A 20,054-nucleotide genomic window follows, 5' to 3' on the forward strand; every position below is an offset into this window, starting at 1 on the left:
CACACACACACACACACACACACACAATGATCCAAACATTCCATGGCTCAGAACTGCAGTAAAACAGACGTTTCAAGCCAACTTAAATATGAAGAAATGTTAAAACGGTTCAAACTGATGAAGCGTTTTTGTTTGATGAACAAATAAAATTTGTCTGGAGCCACAAAATATGTAAATTCTCTGAAATGAAGAAAATAAACATCTTAAACAAATTGCTATACGAAGAAGGACTTAGTTTATAAAGAGTCATAGGAACAGTTTAGATAGATTTATTATTTTATTAGGGATTTTATTTATTTTCATGGATTGTTTGGTTATTTCTTTTAACTCCACCTGTTTCTTTTATTTTTTCTTTATCCGCTTTTTTTATTTTGTTTCTTTTTTTCCCCTTATCTTCCTTTTCTTACTTTTTCCTGAAAACAAACAAACTCTTACTTTACTTTCAGTTTCTAACTAGATTAGTCCATTTTTGAAAATCATTGTGGTATGCAAATAAAATAAAAATAAAAGCAAGTTCTTTGGTTTATATGTGAAATCCCCAAAACAATAAAACCTTTGTCTAAAAGCAAATTGTATGTTGTGAGAATAAATCTGTTGAAGTTTCATGGAGCCTCTCCAGGGGGGCTGACGAGCTGCAGGTTGAAGACCTCGGTATGAGAACCACCTCCAGAAATCTACTTTTTGTTTCATTCAGAAAGAAAAGAAAAATGAGATGTGAAGGAGTCTGCTGAGACAGAGGAAGCTTCATCACTGAGACAGAGGAAGCTTCATCACCGAGCTGAAGGAGTCTGCTGAGACAGAGGAAGCTTCATCACTGAGACACAAGGAGCTTCATCACTGAGACACAGGAAGCTTCATCACTGAGACACAGGAAGCTTCATCACTGAGACACAGGAAGCTTCATCACTGAGACACAGGAAGCTTCATCACTGAGACACAGGAAGCTTCATCACTGAGACACAGGAAGCTTCATCACTGAGACAGAGGAAGCTTCATCACTGAGACACAGGAAGCTTCATCACTGAGCTCTGTGAAGGAGTGGCCAGGAGGGAAACATGCAGGCAGTCACCTCCTGCTGTGACGTCTCTTTTCAAGCAGCGCAGCCAGAATGGCAGCATTCCTCAGCGTCACTCCTCCTCTACCTCCTGGCCTTCCTCCTCCCTGGCTGGGTGTCGGTCCCACAGCAACGAGCCGCCCACCGGCCGCACGCCGCCACATGGAGCGAGGCCCGCCGGGCGACGGAGCAGCGCTCAACGACAAGGTGAGTCTCAACTCAGAGTCACTCCTGCTACGTCTTAAGATAAGAGGAACATATCACATCACAAAGATCAGAGTTTACATATCAGGTAGTAATAATTGAAGTACTTGAGATCAGTACACAGAAAGTCAGTAATCAAATAACTTGGTGGAGTCTGGGAACAGAGTTCAAGAAGAAGTTTGTCATTAAAATAAAAGAAACACTCCTTAATATAAACCTTTATAGTGAACCTGCACCGATTCTACCTCTGTAGCATCATAACCAAGAACAAAAGAAGATCACAGCCCAGGTGGTTCCTAACATGCTAGTTTAAAGTCTGAGGAAAACCTCACGGGCCCATATAGTGAGAAGAAGTCTGGTTGTGTTTGGAGTTTGTTTGTCTCCTGAATGATGAGACACTGAAACTGAGGCTGAGCAGGAATTTAGTAAACAGAGAGGAGATATGTGTGGGCGGAGCCAAGTCTCAGGAATGTCAACGTGTTCTGCTGGATTCCTGCTCCTCCGGGACACACACACACACACACACACACACACACACACACACACACACACACACACACACACACACACACACACACACACACACACACACACACACACACACACACACACACACACACAGTGAATGGAGCCAGCCTTGTTCTAAAAAGCTGAACACCAAATGTGATCATCAGTCTGATCATCCACACGGAGCTTTAGCAGCGAGAAAACATCTTTATTTCTTTTTAAAACCGGTTCCAGAGTTAGAAAATGGTTTGAGACGAGATTCGATGACACTTTCATTACTTTGCACCGTCACTATTCAGATGAGAAAATCTATTGTACGTTTTCCGTTTCTATTGCCTTTTCAGCCTTGGCTGTGGATTAATGACAGAACTGACTCCGCCCACTCTGACCAGTTACAATAGCAAAACCCTGCTAATGCCTCAAAGCATCAAATCAGTGGAAGGAGTAAAGTGGGAGCTCCTCCAGCGGTCTTACTGTTACTGCTGCACTGAGTGATTTTCATATTGACTGAGGACTTGTGTGTTTGAGGTCTGGCTTGCTGCTGAGGGGGAGACATGGAGCTGAAGGTGTGGGTCGAAGGCGTGGTCAGAGTGGTCTCTGGCCTTTCGATCCACACTTCCTGTCAGGATGTGGTCATTGCTCTCGCCCAGTCCATCGGTAAGTGTCCCTCAAGTAAGGTTCATAGAGAACTAAACATCGTGGCTGAAAGAAAACCTTCATTTAGAAACACACGCAGAGTTTGGATGTATTTGTTTCCTAAAACGTGTGCTCAGGTCAGACCGGCCGTTACATCCTGGTCCTGAAGCTCCGGGGGAACGAGAGGCACCTGGTAGCGGAGGACTGTCCTCTGCAGCTCCTGGCTCAGCTGGGGCAGCTGGCTGCAGACGTGCAGTTAGTCCTGAGGAGGACCGGGCCCAGCCTCAGCCAGGACCGAGACGCCGCCGCCGCCGCCGCCGCCGCCGCCGCCGCCGCCGCCGCCGCCGCCGCCGCCGCCGCCGCCACCGCCGCCACCGCCGCCACCGCCACCGCCGCCACCGCCACCGCCGCATCCAGAAACAGCCAGAAACATCTGGCCCCGCCCAGACCAGCAGAACCAGAGCCCCTCAGACGCAACGAGCCTCAGAAGGCCTTCACCTTCAATCTGGGGCCGTCAACCATTCCCAAAAGGACTAAAGCGAACGCGGGCTGGTCTCCGTCGCCTCGAGCTTCACCTGAACCGCGGGCTTCACCTGTGAGTTTCTTGGATCCTGGCGGCGCCTCAAAGGAGGAGGCTTTCAGGAACCTCCTCCAGCAGCAGAGGAGGCTACAAGACCTGGAGGCACAGCTGGACGCTCTGGAGAAAGAGACAGTGTTTTGGGAGCGACAGGCGTCGTCTTCTGCTTCTCCTGATCTGAACCTGACGGAGGAGCTGGAGGAGCTGGAGCGGCGGTTCAGAGCCAACGAGGCAGAGCTAATGACCAGCGACCACTGGGAGCAGGATTTACGAGGAGAGATGGAGCGAGAACAGGGTAGGTGCCGGAATCATCTTCCATCCCTTTTCTCTGCATCATCGTCTCCGAGCCCTGAAACAGGAAATGTTCTCACTCTAATCCACAGACATGCAGAGACGCCTGAACCGGATCCACTTATCGATCCAGGATCACAGTGACGAGATCAGGGCGCTTCAGACCCGCTCCGCACATCTACAACAGGAAGTAGAAACTGGAGTCCAGGACCAGGTCTCGGAGGCGTCGGGCCAGCAGGCAGACCAGACCCTCAAGCCCCTGAAGCAGGAACTCCTCCGTCGCCTGCAGCTGGGAGAAGAGCTGGACTCTGCGCTGTGGGGGACGCAGACGGAGCTGCACACTGCAGAGGAAAGGGTAAAGGTATAACTCGCCCTTCATCTCAGGCTCCAATCAAAACACTCCACAGGTCCTGGAGGCTGCATGGGAACAAAGAAGGAATCAGAGTCTGACTGGAAACAACTGATATAAACCTCACATGCAAACCATCGGGGGGGGGGGGCGGGGGGGGGGGGGGGGGGTAGGACAAACAGATAACTTCATCCATCATCCATCATGCATCATCCATCCATTATCCATCCATCCACCCACCCATCCATCCATCCTTCCATCCAACCATCATACAAACATACATACACCCATCATCCATCATCCATCCATCATCCATCCATCCATCCATCCACCCATCCATCCATCCACCCACCCATCTATCCATCATCCAACCATCCATCGTACATCCGTCCACCAATCCATCATCCATCTATCCGTCCATTATCCATCCATCCACCAATCCATCATCCATCATCCATTATCCATCCATTATCCATCCATCCACCCACCCATCATCCATCCATCCATCCATCCATCCATCCAACCATCATACAAACATACATACACCCATCATCCAACCTTCATCCATCATCCATCAATCCGAACTTCATCTATCCATCATCCATCCATCATCCATCCATCATCCATCCATCATCCATCCATCATCCATCGATCCATCGTACATCCGTCCACCAATCCATCATCCATCTATCCGTCCATTATCCATCCATCCACCAATCCATCATCCATCATCCATTATCCATCCATTATCCATCCATCCACCCACCCATCATCCATCCATCCATCATACATGCATCCATCCACCCACCCATCCATCCATCCATCCATCCATCCAACCATCATACAAACATACATACACCCATCATCCAACCTTCATCCATCATCCATCAATCCGAACTACATCCATCCATCATCCATCCATCATCCATCAATCCATCCATCCACCCATCCATACATCCATCCACCCACCCATCTATCCATCATCCAACCATCCATCGTACATCCGTCCACCAATCCATCATCCATCTATCCGTCCATTATCCATCCATCCACCAATCCATCATCCATCATCCATTATCCATCCATTATCCATCCATCCACCCACCCATCATCCATCCATCCATCATACATGCATCCATCATCCGTCCATCTATCCATCCATCATCCAACCTTCATCCATCCATTATCCATCCCTCCACCATCCATCATCCATCCATCCATCCACCCATCCATCCATCATCCATCCACCCATCCATCCATCATCCATCTATCCACCCATCCATTATCCATCCATCCATCTATCCATCCATCTATCCATCCACCCATCCATCCATCCACCCATCCATCCATCCAATATCCATTCATCCATCCACCCATCTATCAATCAATCCACCCATCCATCCATCCAATATCCATTCATCCATCCACCCACCCATCATCCAACCTTCATCCATCCATCCATCAATCCGAACTTTATCCATCCATCATCCATCCATTCATCCATCCATCCACCCATTCATCATCCATTCATCCATCCACCCATCCATCCATCCATCCATCCATCCATCCACCCACCCATCTATCCATCATCCAACCATCCATCGTCCATCCATCCAACCTTCATCCTTCCATCCATCCATCCATCCATCCATCGACCCGCCCATCCATTCATCCATCCATCCATCCATCCATCATCCATGCATACATACATACATCCATACATCCTTACATCCATCCATCCATCCATCCATCCATCCATTCATCCATACATCCATCCATCCATCCATCCATCCATCCACCCATACATACATACATACATACATACATACATACATACATACATACATACATACATACATACATACATACATACATACATACATACATACATACATACATACATGGCTTAAACCTCAGATTGAATGTCAGATGAAGCTGAGCAGAGACATGAGAGAGAAATGTCTTTCTGTGATTGTAATGGCTGAATTGCAGAGAATAAGCAGCTGAGCCGTTGTCTTGTGACTCCGTCGAAACGTTCTGGTAATTTCATGTTGCTTGTGTCTTCTAGGACAGATCTGAGACCATTGAGGAGCTGAACAAGGAGCTGAGACACTGCAAACTGCAGCACTTCATCCAGCAAACCGGCATAACTCCAAACGCAGACCAGACCAACCCACCTCCAGTCGACAAACTGTACCTCCATAACACTGGGATTATGGAATAAATCCATTGGGACACCATAACTGTACCTCCATAACACCAGGATTATGGAATAAATCTATTGGGACACAATAACTGTACCTCCGTAATGCAGGGATTATGGAATAAATCCATTGGGACACCATAACTGTACCTCCATAACACCAGGATTATGGAATAAATCCATTGGGACACCATAACTGTACCTCCATAACACCGGGATTATGGAATAAATCCATTGGGACACCATAACTGTACCTCCATAACACCGGGATTATGGAATAAATCCATTGGGACACAATAACTGTACCTCCGTAATGCAGGGATTATGGAATAAATCCATTGGGGCACCTTAAGTGTACCTCAGCTGGTGTTATTATATTCATTCATCTGGAGATTATTTTTCTATCATCTCAGAGCACATGATGCAAACAGATGGTCAAAAGTCATTCAAATACGTCAGAATACAGTTTGTTTCCCCCAAAAAACTGGATGAGAAAAGCTGGAAGTCGACATTAGAATGATGGAAATATGAACAATAAGAGTCTTCAACATGTAAACTCTGCAGAGATTTGGTCTCTCTTCAGCAGGTCATGGATTAAAGTAAAACATGTTTTCAGTACTTAAGCTCCGTCCATTTTGTGCATGTGTGTTTGTAATAAGCTAAAGCTGAGAGGAAGATCACTTTAAAATAAAGACTACCTTTTGACTGGACTGATGTTGTGTTTTAAGAGATTTCCAGTTTCGTTGTAATTGAACTGAAGGAACCACTGCCACTGCCACTGCCACTGCCACTGCCACTGCCACTGCCACTGCCACTGCCACTGCCCCATTCGGGCTTCAACTCGCGTCCAGTCGGTTTGGATTCTGATGATTTGTCTACTGGAAAATATTGCTTCCACAACTCCTCCATCTCCTACATGTTTATTCTCTGCATCCCTAATCGAGCCCTCATAATAATCCCATGTACAGTTCAATACATCCAGTGCATTGGCTGTTTTCCAACAGGGGGCGCTGAAGTTGTTCCGTCCGCTTGTGAGCTTTTCATGGATGAGCTGACGTGTCATTGCTTTTCCTGCAGAACTTTGCTTTGTTTCTTCTTTAATTTCATAAGTTTCAATGATACTGTGATCCAGTTACAATATGGCCATCTCAGGTTTAATATTAATATAACAAGCAACAAACAAGAACAACAGCCACAAACTTACTCTGAACATTTGGTCATTAAAGTACATTTATTAAAATTTATTTATAAAAACAAAATGTAACCTCTTAATTTCATTTTATTTAGTATTTAATGTTTTCCTTGAGTGGCCCTAAAACTCTTCCATACAATTCACAGTGGTTAAAAGGGGAATGAAACTAATACATTGAAACGAAGCAATTAGGACTCTTGGTTGTACGAACAGGAGGAAAAGAGTATCAACATTTTGATGAAGTTATTTTGATCAACTTTACTCTGAAATGTATTGATTAATATTTATATTTGGATTGAAAGCCAGTTCTTGTCTGATTTTTTATTGTGGTTCAAAAGTAGTTTTCTTTGACTGTGAAAGTAGAAACTGAGAAAACTAATCAGAAAGATTCGTGTGAAAAGTAACAAAACTATGACTTGTATAAATAAATAAATAAATAAATAAATAAAGCTGACTTGACTTGTAACAAAAGCAAGTTATTCCCCATTGTCTGGACCAAAACCAGTACCCGGGCCCAACCCACTCACATGTCATGTCAATAAACAATATATAGATAAAGTCAATTCCTCTTGTGCACAGAAACAAGAAGATATATCATTCATAGATAATAGATAATCTAACAAAAACAAACTGGTTTAATGTACATCCAAACTCATAAAGAGTCAAACTGGATCCAAAGATTTTAACAGAGGATTCCAAAATGTTCACAATCTTTTTCCTTGAGGTTTCCTGTTGTCTTAATGAATACTGAATGACTTCCTGTTTATACATTTGTTGACTTCATGTTACTGTGCTGGAGAATAAAAAGGAATATAGAGTGAGTGGACTGCAGGTTACGTCATGTAGTTCAGCTCTGCAGCTTTAATCCGATCTAAACAAGTCGAGTCGGTGTTACGGTGTGGTTAGTCCGTCAGGCGGTTCGGTTCCTCTAATGACCCGAGACGCTCGTCTCACCAGGTTTTATTTCGATCCAGTGGTGATTCTGATGAGATGTTGGGCTGTTTATATCATTCTCTATGTCTTACAATTAGTAGTCAATTCTATCAGTACTTAGTTATAATAATATGATTAGAATTAGTTCCTCATTATTAAAAGACAAATTGGGGCAAGTTTATTTACGCACCATGAAGATGCAGGGCATTTCACAGAGAAATAAAGGAAAAACATAAAAGTTTTACTACAAAGAAATAAAAGAAATGCATTCATTAAATGTGTCATTGGTTCATTAAACCCTCAGGAGATAAACTACACAGGAATCACACAGCACTACACAGGACTACACAGGACTACACAGGACTACACAGGACTACACAGGAATCACACAGCACTACACAGGACTACACAGGACTACACAGGACTACACAGGAATCACACAGCACTACACAGGACTACACAGGACTACACAGGACTACACAGGAATCACACAGCACTACACAGGACTACACAGGACTACACAGGACTACACAGGAATCACACAGCACTACACAGGACTACACAGGACTACACAGGACTACACAGGAATCACACAGGACTACACAGGAATCACACAGGACTACACAGGACTACACAGGAATCACACAGTACTACACAGGAATCACACAGGACTACACAGGAATCACACAGTACTACACAGGAATCACACAGTACTACACAGGAATCACACAGTACTACACAGGAATCACACAGTACTACACAGGACTGAGAGCAAACTGAGAAGATTAAGTAAAGACATGGACACACAGTTCTCCTTCACATTGTGTTACACAACATACTTGGGATCATTTAGTGTCCTGGATGAAGTATTTTTAGTAAAAGTAACTATTTAGTGAAGTGCTTCTAGTTTTGCCTTCATCAGTGTGTCCGGTCCTAATAGTGTGCAGAGTTGAATTCATGTGACAAATCATCAAGATACATCGTGAGTTGGAGGAAGATGATGACTCTATGATCTGGATGTTTGGACTTCTTGAAAGAAACTCATTCATCAGCTGTGATAAATTACCAACATTCAAACAGCTCTAATGCATCATAGCAGAGGACACAGGCTGCTGTTATGCTATGCTATGCTATGCTATGCTATGCTATGCTATGCTATGCTATGCTCTGTTCTGTTCTGTTCTGCTATGCTATGCTATGCGATACTATGTTATGCTATGCTAGGCTCTTTTATGTTATTTTATGTGATGCTATGCTATGCTATGCTATGTTATGTCATGCTATGCTATGCTATGTGATGCTATGCTATGTTATGTTATGTGATGCTATGCTATGCTATGCTATGCTATGATATGCTATGCTATGTGATGCTATGCTATGCTATGCTATGTTCTGTTCTGTTATGCCATGCCATGCTATGCTATGCTATGCTATGCTATGTTATTACCAAGGCACTAGGTTCATGTTGCCTTCAAGAGCAGTGAGGTAATGAGGCATTAGAACAACAGTTTTAGGTTAAACTCAAACAAACAGTGTAGCTCAGCAGATCAGTGCAAATTTTCTGTATCATAATTCAAATGGTGAGACGAGCATCAAAATTGGCCTGAATACTTCTCAGGGAATACATTTTGGGAAAAGTTCCAAAAATTCAACATGGCTGTGATTTTTCTTTTATTATTTATAACAAAAGTATTAAATAATTTGTACTTTCTACTGAGAAGTTGTATGTACAGTATATACGTATGTGTAGTAGTGTTGCATGTGGTGTAGCGCCAGTGGGGGTACTTTTGTTTCAGCAGTCAGCCACAGCCTCGAGATGTAGTGGTTGCATTAGTCCTTATTGCCGACCCAGCACTCACTTCTGGCTCCATGAAGTTGCACAGCAAACTGTGTTTTCTAAAAGGTAAGCCCTGGGGAATGTCCATACCGAATGTGGTGCTTGTCTCATGAAGCGACTGCTGAGCTCGTGGGTTCAGTCAACAGGAAGTGGGCTCAGTGAACAGGAAGTGGGACCAGTCAACAGGAAGTGGGACCAGTCAACAGGAAGTGGGCTCAGTGAACAGGAAGTGGGACCAGTCAACAGGAAGTATCAAGACAGCAGCTGTGCAGCTTTCAAACTATGGTCATTCCAAACTAAAGCAACAAGCCCAACGAAACACACACACACACACACACACATGCGTAAAAGGAACATGCAAACTTCCCACCAAGGCTTGGTTGACCTGCAGGTTTGAACCAGAAACCTTGTTGTGACGGACCGTTTCACTGTCCTGATCTTTGCTCATGGCGATGTAATCTAATTGCTTGTAATCTAATCTAATCTAACCTAACCAAATCTAACATGCACCTAATCTGATCTAATCCAATCCAGTTTGATGGAATCAGTATAATAAGTTTGAGAAGAACTAAAGATCACTTGGCACACATTTCAACATGGTCTGCTTTTTTCAATGCTCATTATTTTGGTTCATTATAAACACGTCGATTCCTCGCCAGTGTTTGTGACCCTGTCGGGTCCGACGCTCGGCCTTCATGAAGCCGCTCTTGCATGAAGAGACACTTTCCCTGAGTCATGAGCTCCATGAACTGAAACACCCTCTGACTCAGCGCAGGTACGTGCTGTTCCCCCTGGGTCGCCGGATTATCTCTGAAAATAAAATACTGCCTCTCATCTCCATTAGCAGCTTACAGCGGCTGGAGGGCGGCAGGTATAAAAGGGCTGAGTGAGGAGGAGAGACAGAGACAGTGAAGGTGCAGAAAGAAAGAGAATCCTCTCTTTGTTTTGCTCTTCTTCCTCTGCTCAGCTCCTCTTCGTCGCCTCAACCACCGTCCAGACCGACACAGGTACGTTCTCCCTTCGTCTGCTCAGCGTCTACCAAGGCCGATAAAGTGTATCTGTTGTTTTCGTTTTTTGTGTTTGTAAATAAGAGGGACTGGATGCATGAATGATTCTTCAATTTAATTGATCACAGGCAGGAATCAACACAATGAAATAACCATAAATAAAGCAATCATAAATAGAAGCCACAATTTGTTTTGATCGTCAATGCATTTAGCATCAGGTGTCCAAACAAAAAAGATTTAAAAAGGACCATAGAATTCCTTCTCTGAATATGGAGTTCCAATTTAAAACCCAGCAGTTCAATGTGTGATGCTTTGTGAAGCTCCTGCATCTTGTAAATCTCTTCTGAGTGAATAAGGCCAAAGTAATAAATGATGGTATCATCAGCATAAAGGGGTTTTGCCTCAAAATCTCACCTCAGTTTTTAACATGCAAGAAATAGGATAATCAATTGATCTAATCTTATTCAATGATTTATCGAGCCTGTTCTTAATTACTTGAGTTCTAAATGTCACCTAGAATTCTTTCAACTTCTTTTTATTTCACTTTACAGTGATGTTTGTGTTGAAATGCACCAAGCTGCCAGTTGCAAAAAGAGAAAGACCAATTTAAAATTGTTGCATTAACATTAGTGTAGACACCCCCCCCCCCCCCCCCCCCCCACCCACCCCACCCCACCCCCACCACACGCTGTTTACATACATACATAATACTATTAGGTCATTTGCAAGAGCAAAAACACAAACAGAGGATGCAGAAAACAAAGTGAAATGGTTGACACAGAAAAATATATTTTTTTGAAAACAGCACTGAAACATTTATTGATCACTGCACCAGGTGGGTTTAAAACATTCCCCACTTTCATCTGCTCATATACGATTGAACAACGTTCCCGGTGTCACTTCGCCTCAGTTAGACATAATCGCCAAATCCTGACACAGCACAAGCTTGGAGGTAATTGGGATTAGGGTAAAGGAGATTATATGAGCATGGAGGCGGTAAGAGACTCCATGAGGACGACAAATGACATAACATGATTACATATGTTTGCAGAAATGGAATCAGCAGCTGCAGCTCCTGGAGGCAACAAGGCGGCGCCCCCTAAGTTCAAACAGAAGGAGAGCAGGCAGTTCAAGAGCAAGGCTCCTAAAGCCGGACAGAAGGGGTGAGTCAGGAAACCACTGCAAGAACACTGCAGGACAGCTGACCTTCCAGCCTGAGGTCAATGATGAAAAACAAATCAAACGAAAGTCTGAGTAAGACAACTGCTTTACTGGTATTATGAAGAGGGCCTGCTGATTGTCTTCTTGCGTCGCTCCGACTTAAAGACAAACCAACAACTGACTGTTAATTAACCGAGGTTACTGAAGCCACGTCCAAATGCGATTGCTGTGGATTACCATTAGAACTGCCTTCACTCACCAAAACACGGCAACAAATAGAGGAATTCAGAGGATTTTTATAGAGAAGAAAGAAGAAAATCTAAGGCTCAGCCTCCACACTGTTGGTCTGCTGGGAAAACGTGGGGAAACACTGAGGCCTTGTTTACACGTCCCAGGTCCAAAAACAAATATTTCCCCTCTACGTTTACAAAAAAAACTTCATTGACACGGACCCACATATCCACCTGGATCCGAGCTGCTATGAGCAGCCAGACCTGTAGGGGGCAGTGTAATGAGAAGCATGAAGCCATGATAGCCTGGAAAAAACATCATTATGAATTGTGACCTAAAGCTCCGCCTCCCCTCTTTAGATGCAAACAGAGACACAGAGATTTCCTAAATCTAGTTTTCAGGAATCATGGTTTGTCGAGACTCGTAGCCGGTTTGTGTGTAAAAGCAAGAAACAGAGAAATATCACCGTTTTGTAAATACCCTGGAACGTGGAAACGTGGCCTGGGCCCCGTCCTCACCAGCCAAATCCATTCGTCCGCAGGTTACTATGAACACGGCTCAAAACGACATAGTACATCTGCCAGGCCTTTAGGTGGCGCTGTAGCTCCACCACAGAAATACAGCAGAAATGGAGACGAAGTCAGAGCATGCAAAAATCCTCATATTTGAGAAATCTAATGTATCGCGTTGTTAGGGTGACGAGCATCCGCAGCTCGTGCAGCTCCACCTGCAGCAGGTAGTCCGCCATGCTGGTGTTGTTCAGTGAGGTCACGGAGAGGGAGGCGGGGTTATGGGTCGAGAGGCGGGGGCCATGACGTCTTCGTTTTCTGCAGATGTGTGACTTGTGCGTCCACACCTCAAAGCCGAGGCGGCGTTTTCACAGTTCTCCACTCTGGAACCTGTTTTCAAAAACACAGTGCTGTGTGGATGATCGGCCAAAAACAATGCGGTTACATGAAACATGGTGTGGGCGGGGCCTCAGTCTGAGTCACAACAGGGTCTTAACTTCTCTCTGTCTCTTGGTCAGATTTGATGAGCTTCCCGGGATGGACGGCCTTGGAGGTAAATATGAGTCCAACCTGAAAGAAATAACTAGGAGGCATTATTGGAGGCAGAGAACGTTAACCGCCGGCTCTCGCCCTGCAGACGCAGCCATCGTCTGCCCCTGGGAGGCGTTCGGGGACATGGAGCTGAGCGACCTGGCCCAGTTCGGCATCGCCTAGACCGCCATGCTGAGAGGAAGCGCTTTATTCCTGGTGGCTGCTCTCCAGCAGCGTTCCCCGTTTAGTTCCTCCCACTTCCAGCCTGGAGAACCACTGAGGAGTGGAGGGGAGTCCAGTGTCTTCAACCCTTCGCTCCTGGACGAAGAAGCTCTTGGACTGCAGCCCCCGAGAATAACTCCTGGGCCTTTCCCACCTGGAAGAATTCTCTGAGCTTTGAACAAACGTAGATTTCCAGTGTGGCGGCCTCGTTGACCCGTGTAGCCCAGCAACTGAGTAAGAGTGTGTCTCACTGTACCGCCGCTCGGGTTTCACTGGTGGGACTGATGGCCAGAGTCCACATGTTGTAAATACTGTCATCTATCTATCTATCTATCTATCTATCTATCTATCTATCTATCTATCTATCTATCTATCTATCTATCTATCTATCTATCTATCTATCTATCTATCTATCTATCTATCTATCTATCTATCTATCATTCTTTCTATCATTCTATCATTTTATCAAGTAGAGCTGAGTTTGTTTCTGTGCAATAAAATAAATTTAGTAAAAGTTTTCTCGACTTCATTTTGATCATTTCTTCACATTTTCACATTTTTCTTTCTTTCTTTACGTCTTCAGCTCAAATCCAACACGTAGATTTTGTAAATAATGTGGAACATTAAAACAGAAATCACCCACTCAGTTAAAAGTGAGAGACCCCCCCCCCCCCCCATCAATAAATAAAAAGGAATCCAGATTCTGTGATATTTTTAACAGAAAGTAAAGACATGAAGACGCCTCCAGTCACTTCAGTCAATCTACAATCAAACTGTGAACTTTCTGTTTTAATCGAAGGAAATCTGTGCAGAGGTTTGCCTTAATCTCTTCAAACTATTATAAAGATTTGTTGACCTTAGTATGAGTTCTATTCAGTCGTGTTTAGTACATTTTTGCATAACTTGACATTCAAGCAGCGATTGATTTCAGGGATACAAAGCACATATTTTCCTTAACGCTTTGAGAACTATCTCGCGAGTAACGCTGCACCGAAACAACTTCAAGAGTTTTTTATTATTATTTATTAAGTCATCTGCTTATTTTTTCCTGAATGGCACCAAATGGAGTTAAGAAATCCCTTTGGGAAAAATTCTGTTTGCAATATTTGATATGATACTGGGAAGCGGTTTAATGTAAGTCGAGTCTGTTTTTCAGTTTCAGAGTTTATAACCAACTGGATTACACCGTGGGGCTTCATGAGGATGGTTAAACTACTCAATATTCTATTGATGTATAAAATAAAACCTTGCTCTAAATAAAACAGCTATTAGTGATTATCTGCCCCCGGCTGGCCCAGTAGGTAGAGCATGAGACTCTCAGTCTCAAGGTAGAGAGTTCATGTCCCACACCGGGCACCACCTTCCTATGGGCTCTCCACCTTCCTGTGGGCTCTCCACCTTCCTGTGGGCTCTCCACCTTCCTGTGGGCTCTCCACCTTCCTGTGGGCTCTCCACCTTCCTGTGGGCTCTCCACCTGCAGGAAGGTTCTTAATGGGTCAATGTGATCTGGGTGACGGTGCTCAGACTGTGAAAGTGTTATTTCTGAGCTTCGTTCACCGCCACGGAGGAATCGTACAATGTTCATGACTCCACTGTCCAGGCTGATTCATTCACCACTTCATGGGTTGACCGGCAGAGTTAGGAGGGAGAAGTTTCATTTGAAAAGATTTGCAAGGTGAAGCTTTTTGGCTCCTCAGACTTTGAAAACTCAATCGACATGAAACGATGCTTCAGAACACACGGTTCTCTGGCTCTGGCTGCTGCACATCCTCCATTCAGGTATAGAAATACCAGACTTCATCACTATGAGAGGGAAACAAACCCACCTACTGCAGAAGACATGCAGAGGTCTGTACCCTGCCGCTCTGGAGCCCCACTGAAGCAGCTCCCTGGCACTTAAGGATATGATTTGCAAATACACAGTTTGCTTCCTTTTTTATTCTATTTGAATGGTCTCAGCAAAATAAAATAAAACATCTTCAATTGCCAAAAAATATATATACTGTATATATTTTATATATATATATATATATATATATATATATATATATATATATATATATATATATTTATTTATTTATTTATTTATTTTTAATGGATAAAATAGCTTAAAAAACACAATATATCAAATCTAGTTGAAATTGTTAAAATAAATATTTGAAATTGCTATTATAGAGGGTTTTTTTCAGGAGAAACAAAAAGGAAAAGAAGAGGGGGAAAAGAACAAAGAAAAACAATAAAAAGGGAAAAAGAAGAAAGAAACGGAGAAAAGAAAAAACGAAAGAGAAAAAGAAAAGAAGAAAAATTAATAAGTCACTGGTATTGTTAAGACACAACCCAAACTTTAGTTTGTTAAAGATGTTTTTCCTTCATTTCAGAGAGTTTACATGTTTCAGAGCTCCAGACATATTTTACTTGGTAGAAAATTGCAAAGCAGCTGGTTTAGTCATAAAGAATGTAGACCCCTGGTCTGCAGGGAACCTCAACAGTTCTGGTTCCACCGGCTGGGAACACCTGAGAGGTTCTGTCCACACCAGACAAAATCATATGTTCTCACCACTGTTCCCAGTCCTCGTCCACACGGAACCCGTAGAATGACTAACATCGATGTTGTACATCTGCCAGGCTGGTAGGTGGCGCTGTAACTGTGCCACAGAAATACACCAAAACCAGAGAAGAAGACGAATCCATCATGTGGCCTCAAGAAAGCATCAGCAGCTCCTGCAGCGCCACCTGGAGCAGGTACTCCGCCATGTTGGTGTTGTTCAGTGACATCACGGAGAGGGAGGCGGGGTTATAGTTCGAGAGGCGGGGCCATGACATCATCGTTTTTAGCTAATGTGTCTGTCTACACCTCAAAGCTGAGGCAACGTTTTCTAATTCCTCCTCTTTGGAACAAGTTTTTCTTTTTAAATAAGTTTTCATGCTCCTGAAACGGCGCGTCGTGTGAAGGATCGGAAACCATGGTGACATGAAATGGCGTTGTCGTGTGGGCGGGGCCTCAGAAAAGTTGTTTTAATCACAAGTATCAGTGTCAATTATCACAAAAATGTGAGCCACACATTTTCTTCTGAAATGTATTTAGCACCTTCATCAATGAAAGTTAGGGCAGAGATTGTGTTGTTTGCATGTATTTATTTCTTGGTGTGTGTGTGTGTGTGTGTGTGTGTGTGTGTGTGTGTGTGTGTGTGTGTGTGTGTGTGTGTTATACCAACTTTTTGCAAAAACTATTGACCAGCTTTGGATGACATGTCCAGGGACGTTTGGTTTATCATGGAGTCATGAGGGAGACAAATTGTGTGTCTGAGGCTCCTGGTGTCCTTTTAATCCATAATCTGCGAAGCTTTTTAAATCTCACCATCAATTGTTTGATTAATATTATATCAATTAATCTGTAACAGAAAAAGCTTTTATCTCCAAAAGTCTGCCTGTTTTCTTCAAGGTAACGTTTTCACGTTTTCCTCGTTCTGGTATAGCAGTAGAAGGAGCGTTTTTAATCGGAGGAGTTTGTTCTGAAGACAAAAAGTACTTCTTTCAGGAACGCTGCATGTTTTTAGGGTTTATTAAGAGCAGCTTCTTTACAAAATACTTTTTCTTTTTTTGAAAAATAGAAATTTACTGGATGTCAATAACGTCACGATTCACATCTATTCTCATCTTCAATAGTCAGCCATCAAACACAGTGACTCAACTACTATCACTGGTTTTAGTTGGTCTATCATCTTCATCTTTATCTTCATCTTCATCTTCATCTTTATCTTCATCTTCAACTGAGCCAGCATGAGACCCATTAAACAGGAGACTTGGATCTTTCACTGCAGGCCTGGATTCCTGTGTTCAGAAGCCCTGGAGGTGGATGAAGGAGCAGCTCTGCAGTCGGACACCAGCAGGGACCGAAACCATCAGAACCATCAACCATCCAAACCATCAACTCTCAGAACCATCAAAACCATCAACCATCAGACCCATCAACCTTCAGAACCATCAACCATCCAAACCATCAAAACCATGGAAACTGGGGACGTCCCGATCACACTTTATGCCCCCGATACCGATCCGATTTTTCAGAATTGAGTATCGGCCGATACCGATACTTTCCTGATCCAATACTTACATTACTATTGCAAAGATACTCAACAGTGTATTTTTGGATTAACTAAGATGTCTGAAGCTAAAAGCACTATTGGCAGAAGGTTTGTTGTAAATTATTGTAAAACTCACTTATTGAATCAAAATTCTTCTCTTTCTCTTTAGTTGTTGTAAACTGAGGGAAAAAAACGATGAAAAAACAATCTTTGTTCTCCCTGTCCTTCTCCCAACAAAGCGTCCACACCTCACTATGAACACGGCTCAACACGAGGCTTCAGGGCATGTAGTACACATGCCAGGCCTTTAGGGGCGCTGTGACTCACCAAACACAATAAAAACGCAGAAGAAGACAGACCACATAGAAATTTAGAAGAAGACTCCTGCACATTAACACATACACCACTATGTATCACTCTAGTTTTATAGGTCTATGGCCCCGCTCCGCCTGCTTCTAGCTTCTGCAGCTCGACCCGAGCTTCTAGTCCCTGATTGTTCTGGTTATTAGGCGACGTTGTGGTTATTAGGTGACGTTGTAGTTATTAGGTGACGTTGTAGTTATTAGGCGACGTTGTAGTTATTAGGCGATTTTGCGAACCGATTTTCTTTTTTTTTAGATGGGCGGGGTGGCTGAGCTCCATGTCGCCCCCTGCAGACAGACCACGTTAGCGTCTGAAGGAGACAAGAGATAACGAGGCTCCAGAATATCTACTTCTGTATTATATGAATGAAGGTTAAGCTGTCGTACCTCCAAGACCGTCCATTCCCGGGACGTCGCTGCCAAACCTGCGGCGATACAGTAACGTCCCGTCTTGTAAGACGGCATGTGAGATTGAGCATTGATTGTTTTGATCAGCTGGTGTTTGTATTGATCTGAGGCGTCTCTGGACTTCTGTCCAGCTTCAGGAGCTTTGCTCTTGAACTGGCCAGTAGGAGCCGCCTTGGTGCCTTCTGCTGCTGCTGCTGCGCTGAAACAGAGGAACAACCAGACGCTGAGGCTGAGTGATGGGATTAGATTAGTTTGGATTAGATTAGATTAGATTAGACTAGATTAGATTAGATTAGATGCTGTAAAGCAGATCACCCCAAACGCATTTCTGTCCCTCGGTCAGTTCTTAGTAACTCAAGGCTTCATACAACAAGACAATCTGTGAAATCAACCATGAAAAAGTCAGTTAGTATCTTTACCCCAGGCCTGGAGTGGCTTACCTGGAGGCCCAGGACAATTCCTGGTGGGCCCGTCTGACGTTTGGGCCACGAGGCCGTGTTCACATTTCTTATTTTTTGTGGCTGGTGTTTTTTTTTTTTTTTTTCACAGCGCTGGGTTGATCACAGCTGTTTCCGCTGTTCTTAGATCAGATTCATAGATCAGATTGTTATATTCAAATATAATGAAGAGTAGGATGAGAAATGTACATAGATTCTAGATGATTCAGCTCTACATTCATGAAACGGAGCTGAACTTTGTAGAAAGAGGAGATTTGTGCTGAGCCAGCAATGATGAGGGGATTGATCCGTCACTATGGAGGAACAGTGTGTGAACAATCAAGCAGTACTTCCAATATATGAGAAGTTTCTCAACAGTACATTTCACTAAAAACACTCAGGAGCACTTTGACCAGAGGAAACTTCGTGGTACCTGGGAGTTCTTTCAGACCAGGATTTATCCTTCAACTCCACATTAAACAATCTGCAGGACGGCCTTTTTTCACCTCCGTAATATTTCCAACATTAGAAACATGCTGACTCAGAGTGATGCTGAAAAAGTAATCCATCATTAGTTACTTCCAGAGTAACTATTGTAACTCCCTATTATCAGGGTGAAACAATAACTGCTGGTTCAAATTGCTGCAGCCAGAGTCGTGACCAGAACCAGCACCAGAGATCAGCTCACTCCAATACTAACCTCGCTTCATTGGCTCCCTGTTCAATCTAGAAGAGAATTTAAAATCCTCCTTCTAACTTAGAACGCTCTGAACAACCAGGTTCCATCAGATCTTAAAGAACTGCTGGTCCCAGATCTCCCCAGAAGAACTCTTGGTTCTCACAGTGCTGGCTTACTGGAGGTTCCTAGGTCTTCTAAAGTAGAATGGAGGCAGAGCTTTCAGCTTTCAGGTTCCTCTGATGTGGAACCAGATCCCAGTTTCAGTTAGGGAGGCTGAAACAGGCTCTACTGTTAAGGTTCTACTAAAGACTTTTCTATTTACTGAAGCTACAGTGAGGACTGCTTCAACACACTTTCAAACACCCAAACCAAGGTTTATACCCCGAGTGTGACGCAACTGGGATGAGGATCAGCACCTCTATATCCGAGGCCATGGTTCTCCACCGGAAAAAGGTGGCTTGCCCCCTTCAGCTGGGTGGAGAGACCTTGTCCCAGGTGGAGGAGTTCAAATATCTCGGGGTCTTGTTCAGGAGTGGGGGGAAGATGGAGCGTGAGATCGACAGGCGGATCGGTGCAGCGTCTGCAGTTATGCGGTCGCTGTATCGGTCCGTCGTGGTGAAGAAGGAGCGAAGCCAAAAG

The 20,054-nt window shown here is 43.9% G+C and overlaps 2 protein-coding genes across 2 annotated transcripts; both read left to right on the forward strand.

Moving 5' to 3' along the window:
• Positions 1 to 1,180: 1,180 nt before the first annotated feature.
• Positions 1,181 to 6,530, forward strand: LOC308106535 (ras association domain-containing protein 7-like). Its single transcript, XM_080458343.1, has 5 exons — positions 1,181 to 1,261; positions 2,294 to 2,422; positions 2,539 to 3,273; positions 3,362 to 3,624; positions 5,687 to 6,530. Exons 2-5 carry the CDS (start codon positions 2,320 to 2,322, stop codon positions 5,840 to 5,842), a joined length of 1,257 nt encoding a protein of 418 aa, XP_080314469.1. The 5' UTR covers positions 1,181 to 1,261; positions 2,294 to 2,319; the 3' UTR covers positions 5,843 to 6,530.
• Positions 6,531 to 10,690: 4,160 nt separating this feature from the next.
• On the forward strand, positions 10,691 to 13,405 carry LOC308106738 (retinal cone rhodopsin-sensitive cGMP 3',5'-cyclic phosphodiesterase subunit gamma-like; the record flags this gene model as incomplete). The annotated part of the gene is made up of 4 exons (XM_080458647.1): positions 10,691 to 10,790; positions 11,842 to 11,953; positions 13,210 to 13,244; positions 13,329 to 13,405. The coding sequence occupies exons 2-4, from the start codon at positions 11,844 to 11,846 to the stop codon at positions 13,403 to 13,405; spliced, it is 222 nt and encodes a 73-aa protein (XP_080314773.1). The 5' UTR covers positions 10,691 to 10,790; positions 11,842 to 11,843.
• Positions 13,406 to 20,054: the final 6,649 nt, after the last annotated feature.

Source organism: Lipophrys pholis (genome assembly GCF_963383615.2).
Source record: "Lipophrys pholis genome assembly, chromosome: 2".
NCBI classification, from domain to species: Eukaryota; Metazoa; Chordata; class Actinopteri; order Blenniiformes; family Blenniidae; genus Lipophrys; species Lipophrys pholis.